The following is a 21996-nucleotide window of genomic DNA, read 5'->3' on the forward strand; positions in this document are numbered from 1 at the left end:
AATTTAACTACTTTCCCTACTCAGTGAAGCAGACGGATATTTACCTTCCTTCGTACTATCCCTCTGCTGATCTAGGCTTTTTTATTCTTCTTCGCTTGTCCAGGAAATGAACAGGATCATTCAGTAACTTATGGACTCTGGATACCAGAACAATTTGTGTAAAGAACAGATGCTGTTCCCTGCATTGTGTAAAGGACAGATGCACAGACCTAGGATAATATTTAATTCCTCTATTTATGATGCCTACAGAGCAGGCAGGCTTACTAATCCAGTGGCTGAGCAGGAAGCAGTATTTATAACTGTAAGGTACTTTGAGGAAGTCTCTGGTTACTTCTCCTGATGTCAGGAATACTCAGTCTCAATGTACACACTCAAATCTCTGCTTTGTGCTGGAGAAAGGGGAGAATATGTATTCATGCTCCCTTCCTACTATCTTCTGCTTCCTATAATCAGGCTTCACGAGGACCTCAAGGTGAATTTTCTATCTAAATTTCTCTCTTGACTTGCTTTGGAAGTTTTGTTATTAAAAGGAAGTAGGTGAACTAGGTCTTTTATACCATCTGTGATTGACAGACTTTTCTTTCATGTTTATGGATCTGTGGTGAAATAACACTGTCTGCAGGGGCTGTTGCCTATATGATGTGAGAAGAGAAGTTTCCGTCAAACACAGTTGTCAGTAAGTAATCATCATTTTTCCTAGCAAATTTGCACTGATTCAAGGTCAAGAGCTAGCAATATTCAGCTTAGGCCCAGTGACATCTTAAAGATCCAGCATCTTGCTAAGCCTCAAGGACAGAAAAGCCTGCTTTCTAATATTAGAAATCTGAAAACAGCCGAATTCCATCCCATTTATCAGTAATGTATTTGATTTGGTTTTGGCCCTCAATATTTAGGGGACAGCAAACCTGAAATTTGCAACATCTTGATTATTAGAAAACCTACTTAAGAGGTTGAGAGAGTCTTTTGAGAGGTTATTTTTATTTGTTAGTACCTAGTCATCTCTCCATCAACTATGCAAGAGGATTAATGGCACGAAAGCATTGTACTTTAAAGAAGGTGAAATATAAAAGAGTACCTAAATAAAAGTAGTTAAAAAACAAGCTTACATTTTCCAGCAGACCTGTGCTGTTAAATAGACCACATGCCAATGATCTGTAATGGTAGAATGGTAAGAAGGTGTTATTTGCATTCCTTTGGGACAGTCTTCATAATTTACAGCTTTACTATTCCACATGCATACTAATAAATCCTATTATCAATCCATATATTTTCTGTATTATCTGCCTGTAGAGACTACTGATTTTAGAGGCATATTTAATAAATTATGTCGGCTTGTAGAAAATGTACTGCATTTGTGGAATCTAGTTTCCTTTTCTTTGCAGAGTGTTGCAACTTTTTTGTTTTTGATATGAACTAGTTTTATTTCCCTTCTTTTTACATTATATTCAATTATACAAGGAAAAGCATTTTTTTTAAAAGTAGCACACTTGGGCCATATCTACACTAGGAAACTATTTTGAAATTACTAAATTCGACTTAAGAACTCCCCATTTAACAAATTTGAACTAGCGTATTCTCACTACAGAGAAGCATTAAAATTAATCCAAGGCAAACTCCATTAATGTGGACACACTGTCTTGGACTTACAGCCTCAGGAAACACTCTGGGGAGCTGTGGGAGGCCTTCCAGTGGCCACTAATTCGAATTAGTGGCACCAGAGCATCCACACTAATGTTATTTCAAAATGACTATTTCAGACTTAGCATTATTCCTTGTGAAAAGCAGGAATACAGAGTTTGAATTCCATGGCTCATTATTTCGAAATAATGGGCTTGGTAGTGGACGCACAGCTTATGAATTCAAACTTGGGGAAGTTATTTCAGAATAAGGTAGTGTAGACCAGGGCTTGGAGAACATTATTATAAAGCAATGCTTGCTGGTTTGGGGTACCTGAAGACACTCAGTATTCTTTTGTCCTGGCTCATAATGCACAAAAGATATTTGGTGTAACATAGAAAGTTGCTTATAAAAAACAGACTTAAAATTGTTATTCATTACTGGCATTCATACCGAATAAGAAAATAATACCAGAAAGGGGCATATATATTTTTAAATGGCAAAAATTAAGATAGTAAAGGTTAATCTGTATACCTTTTGGAATTTAATAATGGTTAAAAATGAAACTCTCAAGCCATCTGCATTGTTGAAACCTGTGTTGAGCCAAAATGGAAAAGCTGTTATAAAATTCATACTAGGACTTCCACCATCATAACTCTTGATAATTCTTACTCCGCTACTTGACAGTTTCATTTTGAAAGCCAAAATGTACTTGTAGTGCAACATCATGAACCAGTAAATAGGGAAGTGACAGGGGCCAGCTAGAGAACCAGGAGGACTTATAAAAGCTTAGAGGAAAAATGGAGGAGGGCAAAACATACTGGGATTAAGATCCTAAAAATGAGAAAGGAATTCCAGGATAAATAAGAATGAGGAAGTCAAAGAAACATGAGAATACGTTTAAATGGATTGTATTTCTAGGAGAAGATTTTATCTTACTATTTATTATATTCATTACTTTAAATACCGTACACTTACAAGATTATTCCATTTCGTATAATGACGACATGAACATACCCAAGAAACCTTTGTTTAATTTACATTCTGATTATATACAACAAGGGATGTAGTATAATTAATATCTCCTTTTGGTTGTTTGTAATCGTCAGTCTAAACTAACCAATAATTACTAAGAGAGCTTCAGTATGCTGAAGCAAATTGTGACAGGGTCAAAACAGAAGGCTATAAAAAAGTAGTCCTATTGGAGTCCGCATCTAAAGTCCTCTCCCCCAAGTGATGGTCCTAAAATGGGGCTGGCTGAATGCTGGAGGAGTGGGCCTGGGAAAAGATGATGATGAGAAATGTAAATGTGGTCCAACTGGGAATGAAATGACTGTTGACCTTCCACCCGGACAAAGGTGAATGTGGTCTCCTGACAGTATTATTTCCTTGAAGACGTCCATGACAGTCTGATATTGCTTGGATCCTGTGTGGTCCCACTCCGAAGGTGCAGTTGAAATCCCTGCCCAGGACCAGGCACTCGCAAGGATCCAGAGAACCGAGGAAGACAGACACCGAGATCAGAAGGAGAAGGAAAGAGCACCTGTCATCCCTCCAGGATGAGATGATCCCCCTCTGAGACAGCCAGCGTCAAGCCTAGGGACTCAACCTTCTGTGAAAGGAATGCAAGTCTGCTGCCCACCACCATGTGATCGCCCTCCTCAGTGGCAGGGTCAGTGGCTGCCTCCACACAGGCGGAGGGCACAGATGAAGAGGGGGCAGAGGGAGCATCCTCCATGGCCTCCTCATGCAGGGAGTTCAAGAGGGAGACATTGACTCCCTCCACAACCACTGCGGTCACCTCAACCACCCCATTGTGCTCAGAGGAAGGGCCAGCTCCTACATCCACTCCAAAGGAATGAGAAGAGTATACACCTCATCAGTAGGTGGTGAGGAGTGTTGGGCCCACTTGCAGCGCCTCACCATGGCATTGTCAGAGGAGAAGGACTGGACTTTAGAGACTGAAGAGCTAGGGGACAAGGGCAGTAGTGGGAGGGCTAGGAAAGATAGGGGGTGGACAGCAGGGGAAGAGAAAACCTCCCCCCAGGATAAGCTGTGTCTGAGTCCTGTCGCTAACCCTGCTGCCCTCTCCTCCACCAGCCTGCCTTACAGCTAATTACAGTGTCAATGGCACCCACATGCTCATTTGGGCTCTGTGGAGCATGAGCAGGATTGACAATGGTCACACGTGGAGGAGGGGTGATGTCAGGGCCACTGGCAGTGGTAGGGCTGTCGCCCTCCCGAGTGTCAGGGGTCGCAGGTGCCTCTCTAGCTGGGCCGGGGGCACACCCTTCGGACGTACCCCTTTGCCTGACAGAGAAAGCACCGGGCCTCCCGCATAGTGTAATATACCCAGTACTGGCCCCCTTGATGGGACACCAGAAATGACCCTTCTAGGGCTTCTCCACCACATCATTCTGGCAGTGGCAGGACCTGCCAGAGGAAAGAGAGGACATGGCAGAGAGCAAGATCTTTGCAGTCCAGAGGAAGGGGAACAGAGGAAAACACCAACCATACTCCCAGGTCCTCCAGAGGCTCGAGTGGGATGTAGACTCCCTTCATGGCCAAACCTTTCTCTACCACCTCCTGGGCAGCAGCCTTGGATACCAGGAAGAATACACTGTTGCCCTCAGAGCTGATGGAGGGAACAGAGGGGCAGGAAAGAGAGGAAGCTATGATCAACACCTGGGCTGTGGCAGGGGGTTGAGGCACCACCACGGGAGGTTTAACTTTCCAGCTGGGGCTCTTGGCCTTCTTGATCCCCGGGCCTTTCCTGCCCTTCAGGGGGGCCTTCTTAATGGTGACACTGGCAGGAGGTGCTGAGCCAGAGTCCCGGAATTCCCATCCATGCACTCTTGTAGAAGTAGTGCGGAAGCTTCACTGAGGACAACATTTACAGAGGTAAATGTGAGGAGGGTGAGAAAGGGGCAGTAGAGGCATCACAGGACAGCCCTCTATTGTTGTCATGGGCGGAAAGGGAAGGACAGGAGAAAAATAAAAAGCATCAGGGGAGGGAGCAAGTGGAAGAAGGAAGGGGAAAAGGAATGTTCGCTACTCCCCTCACCTCTGCTAGGCTGGAAGCGGGGTGGACGGGCGGGCATCAATACCGAAAGGAGGGTAGAGAAACAAGAGGTACAATTCCCAGCACAGGATGGTAAGACTGGCTCTTCCAGCTGCACTGGGGAGATGAGGGAGTAGATTATATTAACAACAACATGGGGTAAGTGAAACTGTGGGGCGGAGGGTAACTAAGAAAAGAAGGGGAAGTTCAGGCACCAAACAAAAGAAAAGGGGACCGGGGAGCATGAGCACACAGAAAAAAGGTGGGGGAAGAAGTGGCAGGGGAGGGCAGGCAGCAAAAAAAGGGGAGGAGAGGGCAGATGTGCCCATAGCACCCGAGTAGCAGGCCCACAGCACCTGCTGCAGGATCCAGCAGAACAAAAGGTGTGTGGGGAGGAGGGAGGGGAGAATACGCAGTTGGGCAAAAATGGAAAAAGGCTCCTGCAGCAACTGAGGCTGGGGGAGGGGGAAGAAGTAGTGTCAGCAGCAGCAATGCAGCAGGGGGACCCAGGGATGGTGAACTGCACCTCACCCCCAGCACCCTACAAAAACTACACCAGCTACCACCCCAGCGACCCAGATGGAGAGAGGACCCCTTACAAATTCACCCCCACCACCACACAGCAAGCTGTGGAGAGGAAAGAAAAACCCCAGAAGCTTCTGTAAGGCAGCCCCCTTATCTCCTCTTCCCCAGAGGGAGCAGTAGCAGTAGGAAAGGTGAAGTCCAGGCCTGCAGCAGTGAAGAAAGAGGACAGGTGGTCCCTCAAGAAAATGGAAAAGGGGATTCTCCTCACCTCCCCCACCCAGGGACAAGGCAGTAAAGACTCACTTCCCCCACAACCACACACCCAGCAGCTCCTACAGCCAGCTAAGGTGGGGAGGAGGGAGGTGGAAGCTGCCTGCAAACAAAGCAGGTGGAGAGAAAAAGAGGGGGCCTAGCCCAGAATGGAGGCAGCCAAGGCCTGCCTGCCACAGGAGTAGCAGCCTCCCCACACCCATCCTGGAGAAAAGAGAGGTACAGGGGGAGCAGAATAGAGACTGACAGGGTCAGGTCAAAGAGAGAAAATAAGGGGTGGAAAGGTAAAATATTCATCTCATACTAAGGAGATCTTTGTTTCCAGAGTAACAGGGAAGTGCTAGTTTAGAACCAGCAGAGGCAATAAGGGGCAGGGGAACACCTAGGGTTAATTGAGCAGGCCTGCAGAGTCAGGCCAGCCTAGGCTAATTAGTACACCTAGGGGTAATTAAGAAAATCAGTTCAGACTGGCTATAAAAGAAGCTTTGCTTGCAGTTAGGGCATGTGTATGTAGCTGAGAAAAAGTACCCCTAAGAGTTAGAGGAAAGGTGACAGCAACTGAACACTAGGGCTAAGTCTACATTGACATGATTTTGTGCCAGAGCTCTTTTGCAGAAGAGTTCTTGTGTAAAAGCTCTTCCAGAAGAGAGTGTCTACACTGACATGTGCCTTTGCACAAGAGATGTGCTTTTGCGCAAGAGCAGCCGTGCCAGTGTAGACCTCTCTTGTACAAGAAAGATCTAATGGCCATTTTAACCATAGGGCTTTCTTGCGCAAGAAATTCATGTTGCCTGTCTACACTGGCTTCTTGTGCAAGAACAGTTGCGCAAGAGGGCTCATTCCAGAGTGGAAGCATCATAGTTCTTGGGCAAGAAGCATTGATTTAATATGTTAGAATGTCAGTGTTCTTGTGCAAGAAGCACTGATTTAATACGTTGGAATGTCAGTGTTCTTGTGCAAGAACTTGCGGCCAGGCTGCAAGTTTTAGCACAAAAGCAGCTGCTTTTGTGCAAGATTGCACCAATGTAGACACAGCCTAGGAAGGAGCTAAGGAAGGTGCAGGAAAGTAGTTCAGGGGTCTTGGAGCTTATAGCAGATGTTATTAGAGTGCCTGGGGGAAACCTGGGCCCTTCCTCTACTCCAGGTTTCAGCTAACAGCCTCCTTTCATTCAGGGGAGAGGACTATGGAGTTTGTTCTCCATTTTACACTTCACTGGTCAATGAGGAAAAGAGCTCAATGAACACCAAACTAAAGCCTTAGGTGTGGTGCCTAAAATTGTGGCCCCTTGTGAGTCTCTAAGGCAAGCAATTCCTCCAGGAAGCACAGGACCCACTAAGTCTTGTAGGATCTTTGTCACACAACATATATGCTCTTTGTGTGTGTCCTCTATCTCATCAGTTTTCAGAACAGCAGCAATAGATTTTCAAAGGTACCAGGTAGTTACAATCATAGTTCATATTTTTTAAACTGTTTCCCTGCGGTGTTGGTATTTAGCTAAGCATTATTGGAAAAGAATGTGAAACATTTTGACTTTTTTATCACTTGCTTTAGTCTCAGACTGTGCCCTTACTGCTTGTTATATTAGATCTCACAGCAGGGAATAGATGGTGAAGATGGAAACATTCACAAAATTGACCAGACTTTATGAAACAGTGATTTATTAAAATCTATGAGAATAATAAACCCACAAACAAGACCTGAAAGGAACAGTTTTGAAAAACAAATCTAGTGTTTGCCTCTGCTGAGGAGATATGTCACTTTTATTACATGAATGGCCATGTATCTGGAAGAAGGATCAAATCATTATCATTCAAATAATATCTGGTTTTCTTTTCTTATCTTTATTATCATAATGAAGAAACACCTATGCAATATAGTGTATCTATAACCTATAAAAGAACCTAGCTATAAACTGTATGAAAGCAAATACTGAGTAATGTGACTTTAGCATTCATTTTGGATACATTTTTGAAGTCACTTCACATTTGCTCACTAAAGCTCGAAATAAAAGGAACTAATCCTAGTTACAATCAAGCTTTCTTTGCTTTGCTCTGTAAGATATTCAGTATTCCCCTTAGTATTCTGTTCTGAGTGTGAAAGCTTCAGCTTCTTGTTGAGTCTGTTTTGAACTGCAGCAACCATCCTCCCATGAAATGTTTCCTTGACTAACAGTCAGCCACTTTTCAATATCATTTCTCCAGGTGAGTAAACAACAACAATAAAAAAGCTGCAGCAAGACAGAACGCTTCGGGTTTCTTATTTATAATGCTTCCCTTTAGTAATGGTCACAGTTATAATAGACTAAACATATCTTAGAATGTAAATATTAAATGCTCGCTAGTAATAATCAATAGAAGTGTTGCCTATAATTGCTAAAGTTCTCAGTGCCCTACCGGCTCAATAAAAGATCCTCAGGTTTAAATTTTGTGCGATAACCCGCAATAATAAACTTGTTTAAACAGAAGAATTTTGCTAAGAACAATTTCAGTACAAGTCTCACTCCAGTCTTGAGTTCTTGATACAGTTCGCATTATTTTTACACTTGCTCCTGCTCCAGCACTGCTTGGACATGCAGTAGATTTTGGGCTCAGTTATACTGTCCTTCTATAATATTCACATTCAGTCTAGTTATTTCATTGCAAGTGTGAGGGCAAAATTTGACCCATTGGTTATAGCTTACAATTATAATATCCTTACAACTTGCTTTATTTTTAATCTTTCAGAATCATGGAAATAGTCATATTGCATACACTTCAAACAAGCCTCTTCCTTCTGCCCAACAACTATCATTTTGAATGATCTTCTAAAACAGAAATGAGCTGGCACAGTGCTGTTCATTGGATACCATCTGTTTGTTTGCAACATAAGTACCAACTGGAAGAGTTCACAAAACATGATCCTTCCCTCAGTATTGAATGTGCAGCCTTGATCCCCTTTTATATACAGGCAGTCCCCAGGTTACATACAAGATAAGGACTGTAGGTTTGTTCTTAAGTTGAATTTGTATGTAAGTCGGAACTGGAACATATTGTAGGGGAAACTCTAGCCAAACATTTCCCCAAAGCTCAGTTTTATTCTCCCACACCTCACTTCCCTCAGTCCTTTATTCTCAAGCTGAGGTGTCTGCTGAGAAAAGCCGCTCCGCGTCTCCCTGGTCTGCTGGGGGGAGCACTAGCTTCGCATCTACCTGGTCTACTGGGGGGAAGCAGCTAGTGTGGGGTTGCCTCACCCCGTTTGTAAGTAGGGATCCGATGTAAGTCGGATCCATGTAACCAGGGGACTGCCTGTACAGTAAAGTGAACCAATTGTTTTAAGACTTAGAGGTATAATTTAGCAAAGAAGGGGAATTTAGAGATACTAAAGTTGTTACCACCTGAAATGAATGTATGAAACCCTCACAATGGAGCCCTATCAACCCTAAGATTAAGCTTTGTAGAGCACTCAATTAATTAAATGTAATAGCCTATAGGCCAGCACAGACCGAATCTTTTGTGCACTTCAAAGGATCACTCTTCATAGACCATTTCTCCTTTATTTTCTGTACTTTACAAAGCTCTGTGCATATCTTCTCTGAATGCTTTCATCCTCCTGCCTGCCACATGCAATCGCTGTGAAGAAGATCACTGTTTCTCAGAGTACATCTATACTTATGTGGCAATTGACTCTAATGTAGACCCACGAATCAAATGCTGAAGGCAGCCCCCATCAGCGTCTGGTACTCCGGTGAAGAGTAAGGCAAGCTAATGGGAGTGTGTGCTCCTGTCGGCCTCCTGCTGTGTGGACATTGCAGTGGCTTAGCTTAAGGTAAACTGAATCCAGCTATGCATTTTGCATAACTGGATGGTGTACCTTTTGCCGACCTTCCTGGTCTAGTGTAGACCAGACTTGAGTGTATAATATCAAAGCTGCCATCTTTGACTACACCATGTCATCTTCGTTTCCTCATCTTCCAAATTTATACACATTAACAATATATATACAGTAGACTTGGACTGGCTACACTGTTTTTCACTGAGCAGCAGCCTCTGCTAGAAATGGCAATATAGTTGTGGCTCATTTCCTTCTAGGAAATTTTTAGAGAAGATAGCAAACTATGCAGTTGAAAACTTGAACATCTGAAGGACATAAAGTTTTATTATGGTTCTTGCCTTATTACATATTGGAAAAATTAAATTTAAATTATCTTTTAAATTAATTAAAAAGTTTTATGATGATCATATATGTGTGTTCGCTTCTTTTTTCCTTATTATTTCTTTTGTCACAGAGATGCAAATACATGCTTCAATGTTTTTCAGCCCACATTACTGTACGTGTGCTGGATTAATTTTCTACATTTTACTGAAGAAGAGTGAGTAAGGCCACGTGTATCTAGATCTCTCTGTCAGACACGAAATGAAGGGAAATCTTTCAGTGAGAATCTTAAGAAACCTTTCCAAAGCTCTTTCTATTCATTATTGGAAGGCAGTATTACGTGTTCAGTGTAGGAGCACACTGCTGGAGAATATGAAAAAACCAGGTAGAATGACAGGAATTTCCTACCTAGACGAATTATAAATCTCCTATGTTCACATATTTTTCCTGTGCTGCTGATACCTTGGAAAATGTATTGAACCTAGATTTTACAAATACTGCATTTGGCTCTAGAAAGCATTAGTGACCTGGCACTTTGCATCACCTGAAGGATGCTAAAGAACAGGGAATAAAGGAGAAGATGGAAAGATAGGAAGTTGCTTGTTAAAAGAGGATGATTCTCGGATTTCTCTGGGAAAGTATCCTCAGACAAACTGGAATGCTTCTGCCTGAAAGTGCAGGTGGCAAGCAGCTGCAAAGAAACTGGTAAAAGATTTACACTGTAAACCCTGCATGGGAGGGATTGAAACTGTATCCTCTTTCCTAATTAAAAAGGTGATTTAAAAGTAAAGCATTCTGTAAATTGCTGAGGTACAGGTGAGGGGATAAAGCCTTTCTTTTAAAAAGTCCTATTTTTAAGACTTCCCTTTTTAATATCACAGTGGGATAATTTATATAACACAAACTGTGAATACAGCTTTCTGGATTTTCCATCCCAGTGACTCTAGCATAGACTTGATCATAGGTCTTTAGGGTGACGTTTTGTTTTCTTATAAAATAAGACAGTGCCCAAAATTAGATAAGTATTTGTGAGTCAGCCCAGCCACATAGTTAACACAATCAATAGTATGGACTGCCATACTTATGCTTGACATGTACCTCAGGGATATCCACAAAGATGTGTAGCCAGGCAAATGCATTTAAAAGTGTTTTCTCCCATTGGCTGTGATAAATAAGGGTATTCTGCATATAGTGGTTTAGGAAATTTCTGGTTTACATATGTTGACTCCAGCTCATCACTGATTTATTCCAGTGTTAGTGGTCATGACAAGTGATTGAAACTCCACTTATTGGCAACTTAGAGATGAAAAGGACTATTAGGACTCCAGAAAGGGAGATATTGGCTGAAATAAATCATTACAAACAAACTGGATGCACCAGTTCCACTCAGAGGGAGTTGCAATGAACTATCATGGGTTCCATCTGTTTTATGCCAGGTCTTTGACCATTAGTCTTCATTCTCTTTCTTTGTATGGAAAGGCCCTAGAGGTCTAATGATTTTCATTACCTTTCTCTGGAAGTTTTCTATTATGCCAGTCTAAAGGATTGTCAAGATATTGACAGGCCTTTTAAGTAACAGTTTCTTCTCTTGTAGATTCCTATTGTTATTAATAATAACATTTTAGCAACATGCTTGTCCATAGTGTTATACAGAGAGGTTAAATACATGATCTCTGCCCAATGGGACTAAAACCTAGCATAAACACATGACATCACACAGGAATGCACATAAAACAAAGGAAATGGGAGGAAAACTCTGAACAAAATAAGATTTTGGAATGATACTATTCCTAAGGTATTCATTGTATAAGGACATCTCCCCCACCTTTTTAAATTAATATAGATTGTATTAGGTTGCTGTAAGAAATATGAGCCATTATTGAAGTGACTATCTTAAGAAATGTATTTTGTGAAATGATTTAGAGGAGAAGAAAATTACATGGCATACAGGCTCAGGTGTTTGCTCTAGGCATGTGGACAGCATGAGAGGACAACAGTTCAAAGCAGAACTGTTGTAGTACAGAGCCTGGGAGTAGTGGAAAACCAATAGCAGCACAGGGACAGGATGGGTAGTGGAAGTGTTCAGCAAGATGCGTTTGGCTGTCTTCTTTTCATTATGTTGGAAATATACAATTCAGAGAAAAAAGGTGGGTAAGATAATATCTTTTATCGGACTAAATAAAGACAAGCTTTTGAGATACTCAATGCTGTGTCCAGACCTAAGGAAGAGCTCTGTGTGAACTGGAAAGTTTGTCTTTCTCACTAACAGAAGCTGCTCCAGTAAAAGATATTATCTCACTCAAGTTTCTCTGAAAAGATGCAAGGCATGGGTCAGGTACGATGCAAAGCAGGTAATGGCAAGGCTGTTCCACCTCTGGGAAAGAGAATTAAGTGGGTAGCAGAGCTCTGGTTTTGTAGGATCTCATGTTGCTATCTCTTCTAATTTACATGTTTTATTCATTAATCTGTTCATCATCTGTATAGATGCATTTTAAATATATAAAATAAAATATAAATACATATTTTATTCCATGAAAGGAGAAGAGTCACCCTGCGATAAGGTAGAGGTGGGACTGGAACAAAGAGGTCCAAGAACTAAACCTTTAAGGTCACCCATGAAGAGGGTTGTGGACACAGAGAAGAGGTGGCGGTGTAGAGTAGTCTCTCAGAAATCGGAGATGGACAAGTTGGGTGCACAGAGCTAGGGAGGAAGACTGTTCATGTACTAAAGAGTGTCAGTTGTGTATCTGAAAAAAATCATGTGAAAGAAGGGAGAAGATTCTAAGGCCAGAAGGGACCATTGTGATCATCTAGTCTTACCTGTATCACACAGGATGTAGAACTTCCCCCAAATTATTCATAGAATATTCTTCTGGAAAAAAATCTAGTTTTGATTTTAAATTTCCCATAATGGAGACTCCATCATGACACTTAGTCATTTCCCATAATGGAGACTCCATCATGACACTTAGTCAATTTTTCAAAAGGTTAGTTTCCTCGCCATTAAAAATGTACATTTTATTTCAAATCTGAATTTGTCTAACTTCAGCTTCCAGCCATTGGATCCGATTGTGCCTTTCTCTACTAGTTTGAAGAGCCCTGTGATGGGATAGTTTACATGACTGGGTATATAAAAGGGTTTAGGAGCAACTGTGGACCCAGGAGACCCTGCCCAGCCACAACCAAAGAGAATGCTGTACTTGAGATGGAATTTCAGATGGAGCCTAACAACTCAGAAGGGGACTGACAAGGCAGAGAGAGGGCATGGGTTTATAGGAGTTGATAAGGAAAAAGAAATAAAACTGTTGAGACAGAAAAGGCAATTTTGTAGTGGAAAAAGTCAGTTTCCTTCCTGGACATTATTCTGACTTCTGTGACTTGGGGTGGAGATTGAGAAGAAGCAGATGCAAGAAGAAAGTTGGAGTTGAAGACAGGTGGAAAAGATTGAGTGTTGGAGAAGAAGACTACAGACAATAAGATTTTTACACGTGCTAATGTGTCTTAGGCACCCAAGTCACTTGGGTGCATCGGAAAGTATTTCTGAAAGGACTAAAGTTTCTTCCCATTTATGTCAGTTGATATCAGGATGCTCCTCAAAGTCTTTAGTGCCTCATTTCCTGTCTTTTCTTGTTCCATGGAAGAAAAGTGTTCCTAAAGTAGTTTCAAAATGAACTAGTGTACCACATTTAAGCATTTTACCTCTCTGTATCACAATTAGAGCGCATGCTAATAGGAGTATGTGATCTCTAGGAAAATCAGACTTTCTAGGGACTATGCACTTTTTTTCTAAATATTTCTTTATCAAGTTTCACCCTAAAATTCACTCTGCTTCCCTTGTGAAAAACAAATCTGTTGTGTAGTGTTGCTCATGTAAACTGAATTACATTATACCGCCTCCCGAGGCAACCTTATTTATAGTCTAAGTATGTTTCTCATATGGATTTTCTGCACAGTTTTCTGTGGTACTACTGTTGAATAAAAGGTGCTGTACAAATGTATGGTATCTATCAGCTGTACCTCTTTATTTTACTGTGTCTTCTTTAATAAAACATTTTCCAATTTAATATATTTAGCAGAATCAGCATATTGCTTTATTACTTTGAATATCTTTCTTATTTCCTTAGAGTATTTTAATTTTAATACTGAAAGCTCTGGAAGTTAACTTATATATCTGCTTTTATTCAGGTAACCAGTTCTGGGTCTTCAAGGACACCACTCTCCAGCCAGGGTACCCGCATGATTTGATAACACTTGGAAATGGAATTCCTCCCCATGGCATTGATTCAGCAATATGGTGGGAGGACGTTGGGAAAACCTACTTCTTCAAAGGAGATAGGTTGGTAGATAAATCCTAAAAGAAAGTTATTTGATTAATGTCAATCAAGACATATTCATTATTTCCCCCAAAGAAACACTTGGATCCATTTAGAGTATTAAATATTAAGTGTAGGTGAAAATTCACCTTGGTACAGAGGGCCATCACAAGACGTGCATTACTTAAAGCCTATTTTGGGGATTTAAGTTGTACCTTTACTTGTGCTACACATCTTCACAGGATGAGTTTCACCCTGTGTGTTTCCTTTTCAATTTCTATAAATAATTTCACTAAATGCTGAGAAGTGTGGTTGGTTAGGGGGTATTTGACCTCACTGGTTTTTTTTTTTTCAATTTTGGGGCTTCTTTTCAGATGATTTATATTTTTCTCTGAAATTTTCAGGAGAAATTCTGTTTCTCTATGAGCAAGCCTTTTAAAGAATCATCAAGAAATTCAGAATTTAAACTAATTTAAGCTTAAATATTCAAAGTAATGTAATCATCATGTTTCATATTTGCTTACTCATAGTTCTCTCATCTTAGAATCATACAATACGAGAATTGGAAAGGAAATCGAGAGGTCATCAAGTCCAGTCCCCTGCCCTCAATAACAATGTTCATTGTCTTCATGCCTCCCTTCACTTCTTTTATAATCCTTGCCATTTAAGCAGGTGGGGTCTGATCCAAAGTCTGTTCAAGTTCATGAAAATGGGTTCTGGGCTACTATTTAGAAATGAGGCTGGAAATGGAAAAAAGCCTGTGCAGTTTAGGATTGTGCCTTAATGGAATGACTGTTAATCAAAGTTCACAATCCCTTTACAGGAGTCAACATATTCTTGTAGTCAATAAAGCAAAAACCTGGGAGCCAGGAGATATGAGCTTTATTCTAGAGATGAAACAGATTTGTGGTGTAACCTTGGGCAAGTCACTTTATAGCTCTGCTCCTGGGTTTTTCCATCTATAAAATTAAGCTAAGAATATTTATTTACCTTACAGACCCATCAAGAAGAGCAGTTGGTCTGTGAAGCATTTTAAGGGTACATCTACACAGTAACATTATTTCAAAATTAACTAGAGTTATTTTGAAATAACGTAGTCCATGTCTACACAGCTAGCAGTTATTTAAGCATAATGTCAAAATACTGACTCCAACTCATGTAACCTTCATTTTATGAGGAGTAAGGGAAGTTGGAGGAAGAGTGCTCTTTTTCGAAATAAGTGTTATGTAGACCGCACCAAAACTTGAAATAAGCTATTTTGAAATAAGCTATGCAGTTGTGAGAGCTCATTTTGCATAGATTTTTTTGAATTAAGCTCTGCTGTATATATGTGCCCTAAGAGATATGAATGAAAGACTTTGTAGACGTGCAACTCATAATTATTATTCCTATTATATTTGTGAATGTTACTTTCTTTGAAGCACCTAGCAAATTCAGTGTCAGAAACAAATAATTATTACTACAACTGCTGCTACTACTGTTATTATGTGTTATTTGTATTTCAGCATTTTAGGACGTTAAAAGTATTTTTGGTTATCTTTAGATATATGTTTTAATATGCTATATGTCAATCATACTATGGCTAACCATACTGGTTTTTGGTAGTTTTTTTGTTTTGTTTTCTTTTGTTTTCTTTTGTTTTGTTTTGTTTGGGGGGGGGGGTTGTTTTTTTAATGGGACTAGGTTAAGAGTACGTTAAAGAAAACCAAACAATTTTTTAAATAGATAGGTTCAGATTTCTATAGCATTCATGAGAAAGAAGTAGGCAACGGAATGATTTCCACTTTTTGAAACTTATGTTTTCTTCCACATACATTCCAAACAATCAGCCTAAACTGTAAACAAAACCAGAGAAAACTTAAAAAACAATGAATGGCCCTGCAGCACCATAGATCCTTACAAAAAATGTATATGGCATCATGAGATTTCGTGGGCACAATCCACTTCTTCAGATGAATAGAGTAAGGGGGTCCAGAGTACAAATAAATAGCAGAGAGAGAGAAGAGATGAGGAGGAAAAAAAAAAAATTGGAAAAAATATTGTCAATTAGAGTGCTTCTGCTAAATGAGGCTAATATAGTGGTGTAAGTACCCCGTACTTAGCTTTTCATGCTATTAGGGTGTGGAATGTAGCAGTCCATTCAGTTCAGGTCTTTATTCAAACCTTGATTGCAGGTTTCAAATTTGCAAATGAAGGCAAGTTCCCCAGCTTCTCTCTCCAGCTGGTTTTTGAAATTGCTTTGTTAATACCAGAGAAGACTTTTTATTTGTTTATTATCAGTTAATAGTTTTCTACATTCATGTTCCTGGGAAAATATGTCTGTTAGTTTTGTGTGACCTCTGCTTTCTTTAGGCTTTTTTCAACAGAGGCATCATACATATAGTAGCCCAATATCTGAGACTCTGTAACGCTGTAGCGTTACAGTCTTACCTCTGGGGGGCGCTGTTGCTTCCTGTCGTGGCGCTCGGCTGACTTCTGCGCCACTCAGCCGGGCCGCCGCGGGGGAGCAAGTGGAGCAAGCGGCCTTTAGGAGTTTGCGCTACTTGCCCCCGCACGGGGAGCACGGAGCCCAAACAGCCATCCCCTAAGTGAGAAGCAGGAGGGTGAGGAGAAGAGAAAAAGAGAGTGAGAGGCAGGAGGGGGAGAAGAGAAAAAGAGACGGAGAGAGAGGCAGGAGGTGGAGGAGAGCTGAGAGAGAGATGGAGGAGGCAGGAGGAGGAGAGAGAGAGAGAGATATGGACATGAAGGAGAGACCTGAAAAATCCCATTTTATGATGGGCTATTGGCTAGTTATATAATAGATTTCCATGCATAGATAGTTCAAGTCAAGACATTCCTAAAAATCCTGTTAGCAATAATATAAAACAGCGAACTATCAAAGGAAACTTCTATTGATGCAGAAGTTTCTACTTAGAGCCATAACAAGCATAATGAGGCTCAGCAGGATAGAAAATGCAATATAGTATGTAAGGAGAAAATCGAAGAACATGAGCCTTGCAGAGATAATTGAGCTATTATAGGATATTGACCACCAGTGGGAATAAACCCATATCCCACTAAGTTTCTCTGTATGTATTGTTTATATCACAATTTTGTCTTAATATAATGTTAGAGCTGAATTCTCCTGCTGGTTTTAATTGTATGTATAAGCCTGTTATAGTTCCCCCCACGCACCCCAAACTAGGTACAACACAGTGTTGTTTCTTTTGTAGCATTAGGTAGGAATGAAAAACAGGCAAGATGTGCCAATGTCAATGTAGGAAGCTATGTTTCTCCAAGTACAGCTATGTAAAGGAGCTTTGGGTTTATTTTGTCCTGACAAGATATAGTTTACATGCTCCATGAGAGAATCTAGACATAGTTCCAAAACAGTCAAATAAGTACAAGGTATGCAGGATAGGTCACTTTCAAAGTCTTAAACATCAGCTATAAAATGTATGTCAACATGAAGATTATTGTTCATAGACTCTATGCACTAAAAGAAAACATCTATAGAGTATGACATGACCAAATTAACGTATTTGCAGGAAGAGAGGGAGAGGGAGACAAGATAGATAGTGCTCTTGAATAATTGAATAAGAGCGCAAGAAGGGAAAGCTTACAGCTCAGTGATATATTTCTTTCTGTTAGACTGCAGCTGTGTCTGTTCAGCTGATGACAGGATTGCACTGATTGACCCATGATGTTGTTTACAGTAACTTGGGGCAAGGCTGGTTTTGTTATTCTGCATTGTAAAGTGTAACTTTTTTTCTGTAAAAATCTAAATACAGTATTACTCTAATTGGTGATTGCCTAAATAAACACCATTAGTTAACACACGTTAGCAAATACACACTTTTATTTTATATTGTGTGTGTTTTCCCTTTTCTGATTTAATGAAGTGCACCCCCATAATTGCTAATTCATCATTCACTGAGGATTCCCAACATGTGTAGAGTAATCTGTATTGGGTATTGGTGGAAGAAACCTTCCTATTGTTTACACAGTCTAGGTTTTCTTTCAGATGCTCTGATTTTCTAAAGGAAAAAATGTATTTTTAATCCCTTTGGGTGAAGAAAACCCCCAAATATTTAAATTTTAGAGAGCCACTGAATAATGAGAAAGATCTGAACTGAGCTATTCCTCGCACTCTAGACAGATTACCTGCTCCAACACAGATTTTAAGAGATACTGCTACAATCAGTCCATGCATGATGGGATTTCTCAGAAATGCAGAAAAGTCAGCAATCACAGGGATGCCAGGCCTACACCAGCTAGGTTCTCCAGAGGAATTATTTTTAACCACACCAGATCTTTTTGGAAGCTCATGAGAACCACCTCTCTTAGAGTATGTCTACACTACAGAGTTTTGTCAGAAAAACGACCATTTTTCTGACAAAACTTGAGGAATGTCCATACCGCAATTGCATTCTTCCACAAGAAAATTGAAGGAACAGAGGGGTTTTTCCAGCATTGATAATCCTCATTCTACAAAGAAGAAGCCTTTTCGTGAAAGAGCTCTTTTGCAAAAAGGTGTGTGTGGATGGGGAAGAGGGAGTTCTTTCGGAAGAAGAGGAAAGAGGAAAAAGCATAGATGCCCTGGTGGCCATTCCATTCATAGCAATAACAGCTTACATGCGAGAGAGCTTCCATTCAGTCTAGATGCTCTCTTTTGAAAAAGCAGTTCGCTTTTTCGATTCACTTTTGCAGTGTGGACACTTTCTTTCAGAAGTTTTTTCAGCAGATCTCTTCCAAAAAAAGCTTCTTCCAAAAGAAGTCTGCAGTCTAGACGTAGCCTCAGACATCCTGGCAGAAAAATGGATAAGGAATCCAAAGAGGAGGAATACTAAAGAAGGAACTCAGGGAATTATGTACAGTTGAGAGGAGGATAAAAGTGGGCTAGGATAACATAGAATTCAGAGAAGAACAAGGAAAGAGAAACGAGGGAAAAAGAGACAAGAAAAAATGAACATAGAATAAAGTGAAACAGTTAGGCTACGTTACATTGGCCCCTTTTCCGGAAGGGGCATGTTAATTTCACAAGTCGTAATAGGGAAATCCGCGGGGGATTTAAATATCCCCCGCGGCATTTAAATAAAAATGTCCGCCGCTTTTTTCCGGCTTTTAGAAAAGCCGGAAAAGAGCGTCTACACTGACCCCGATCCTCCGGAAAAAAAGCCCTTTTCCAGAGGATCTTATTCCTACTTTGAAGGAATAAGATCCTCCGGAAAAGGGCTTTTTTTCCGGAGGATCGGGGCCAGTGTAGACGCTCTTTTCCGGCTTTTCTAAAAGCCGGAAAAAAGCGGCGGACATTTTTATTTAAATGCCGCGGGGGATATTTAAATCCCCCGCGGATTTCCCTATTACGACTTGTGAAATTAACATGCTCCTTCCGGAAAAGGGGCCAATGTAGACGAGCCCCTAGACATCAGTGAAGGGAAGAGGGAGAGAATACAAAAGAGGAAATTGCAATGTTAATCTCAGAGACAGCAAAATAAGGAAGAGAAAAAACTGATTGTTAAAAAAAAGGTGAAAAGAAAATGGAAAACTATGTGATGCACCATTAAAAAGGTGAAGGAAGAAAATCTTGATGCACTTAATATTTTAGATGTGTGTTGATTATTTCCCCTATTTATTATAGTTCTCTGAAGGACATCCAAAAGCTCTGTTGATATGAAGGAACAGAAAAATGTGACTTGTTGGCATCTGAGTATTGGTGAATATGCAACTAGATTAAGGGATCAGGCTTTTAAATGCATTTTGTGTCACAGTCAGAAAACTTATTTTTATGAATGCCAGTTATTTTCTTTTATCAGTTTTAAATTTGTCACCTTTTAATTTCACTTACTGTCAAGAACTAGAATAAAAGCCTTACGCTGACAGTTTGAAAGAGCTTTGTCTGTTTAGCTTATCAAAAAGAAGATTAAAAGGTGACTTGATTACAGTTTATAAAGACCTTCACAGGGAGAAAATGTCAGGTACTAAAGGGCTCTTTAATTTAGGAGAGAGAGGCTTTACAAGGACCAATGGCTGGAAGCTGAAGCCAAACAAATTCAAATTAGGCATATTTTTAATCATGGGAACAAACTACCAAGAAAGTTGAGGCTTCTCTAATTCTTGATGTCTTTGAATCAAGACTGGATGCCTTTCTGGAAAAAAATGTAAATTATTCAAAATCCATGGAATTTAATAGAGAATCCTTTTTAATTTTTTTATATAATTATTTTATGAATTCTATTGCTGGGACCTTTAAACAAATTGAACACTAAATTAAATAAGATGCTATTATTATTATGAGATGATGCAGTATTACCATGAAACAACATATTTTTACACCGAAAGATTCACACATATAATTTTGTATTGCTGCCTGCGCACATACCCTGATTATTAACAGTGCTACATCAGTGTAAATAAAATCAATTATTTATTCCTATTTCTCATAAGTTCATGTTGCCTTGAACTTGTGTTCTGCTGATTTCTACACTGAATTCCCCCCTTCTTGCAAAGAGACACACAAAATACATATCATTTTCTATTACTTTATACATATTGTATGATCATATAATGAAAGAGAATGGTAATGAATACACTCAAGGAGTACAGTTAGCTTGCTGTGGGAGTTTTAACTCTGAATTCACTGACTTTTGAGCGATTAAGATCTCAATTGAAATATAATGTAGTTTTTTTGCATACATTATATCTCCTTGTGTTGCTGTGCAGAGGCCCTAGGCAACAGACTTGCTCTGATTATAAATAAGGTTCATGTTTATTTAGTTGTCAAACTAGAGAAGTCTCTTATCTTTAGTATGCTTACTTGAAACAGCTGTCCAATCCGCAAGTAGGATTAAATTTCTTTGTTACCTGGAAGGTTTGCTAAACAGGAGAGCTCTGTTGCCGCAGTTTCACTTGTTAAACAGGTTGCCCCGGTTTCAGTTGTTAAATTCAGGACTTTGTTAGAAAGCAAGCAGCATGCAATTGAGCACATCAACTAAATTATAAGTGCATATCTGGTTACCTATTTTTCTATTTTATTTAGGTACTGGAGATACAGTGAAGAAATGAGATCTATGGACCCTGGCTATCCAAAACCAATCACAATCTGGAAAGGTATCCCAGAATCTCCTCAGGGAGCCTTTGTCCACAAAGAAAATGGTATGCAAGCACTTTCCTAACTTAGTCATTTCCTAACATCCTGTTATCATGAGGTAGAGATGTCTAGAAATGATTGGCTAATCAGGTTGGTAGGCTGACTGAACTCTCATTATTTTGCAAACGGTATGTTTCTGGCTGTGGAATTCACATTCTTCTTAAATTGTTGCATATAATTGTTGATTAGTCTATTTATAATCACAATGAAAGACAGCAAAGATTGTTAATTTTTGCATAATAATCTATCGTTTGGGTTATTTGTTTTGGTTTTGCAGGATTTTAGTGGTTCATAATATAGGTTTCCTACCCTAAATCGTAAATATTTCTGTTTGAGTCTCCATGTTGCTTATGGTTCACCTGGGATAAAAGCTTTCAGATTCGTTTTGCTGGATTGTAGTCCAAAAGCAGGCTCTTTCAGTATAGGAATAGAAGTATCCTGAGAAATCTGTAAATCAAAGATGCCGTAAATGTATAATGCAGAGATGCAGCTCTCAAACACCAAGGAATTCAGCATACCATGCTGTTACCTGCATCAAGATGGGATATTTCATGTGGCAACCCATAATTTCTAACTGGCTATACCTCCATATGAATGAGAGCCACTGAAATCTGCTCTATTTTCTGCAAATTAAGTGCTGCCCTCAGGCTAGCAGCAATTTGTTAGCTGCATAAAGTTAGATATCCTTGATATAAACAAAGGTATGTGCTTGCAGTCACTTTTCATTGCTGCAAAGTATTCAAGTATTACTACATGTATGATTAATTTATTAGTGATGGAAGCCTGTGGTTTTTTGTTTGTTTCTTTGTTTTCAGACAGTGAACATCTTGCGATCTTATTTTCATTTCCCTTTAGCAGATAATATAAAGCTTGCTTTTCTGGTGTTGTCCATTTCAGAGTCTTCAGTTCTTCCTCTAACTTAGATGAACTAATTTGCTGTGAAAATAGG

The 21996-nt window shown here is 40.0% G+C and overlaps 1 protein-coding gene across 2 annotated transcripts in view; it reads left to right on the forward strand.

Annotated features, from left to right (window-relative positions):
• Nucleotides 1-21996, forward strand: part of MMP16 (matrix metallopeptidase 16) — a 262877-nt gene that overhangs the window by 226908 nt on the left and 13973 nt on the right. For both annotated transcript variants that reach the window (XM_006112976.5, XM_075920430.2), the window contains 2 exons: nt 13791-13941; nt 20937-21052. In XM_006112976.5, coding sequence (XP_006113038.1) covers nt 13791-13941; nt 20937-21052 — 267 coding nt within the window. The remainder of the gene's footprint in view (nt 1-13790; nt 13942-20936; nt 21053-21996) is intronic.

Source organism: Pelodiscus sinensis, chromosome 2 (assembly GCF_052426305.1).
Source record: "Pelodiscus sinensis isolate ZL-2025 chromosome 2, ASM5242630v1, whole genome shotgun sequence".
Lineage (NCBI taxonomy): Eukaryota > Metazoa > Chordata > Testudines > Trionychidae > Pelodiscus > Pelodiscus sinensis.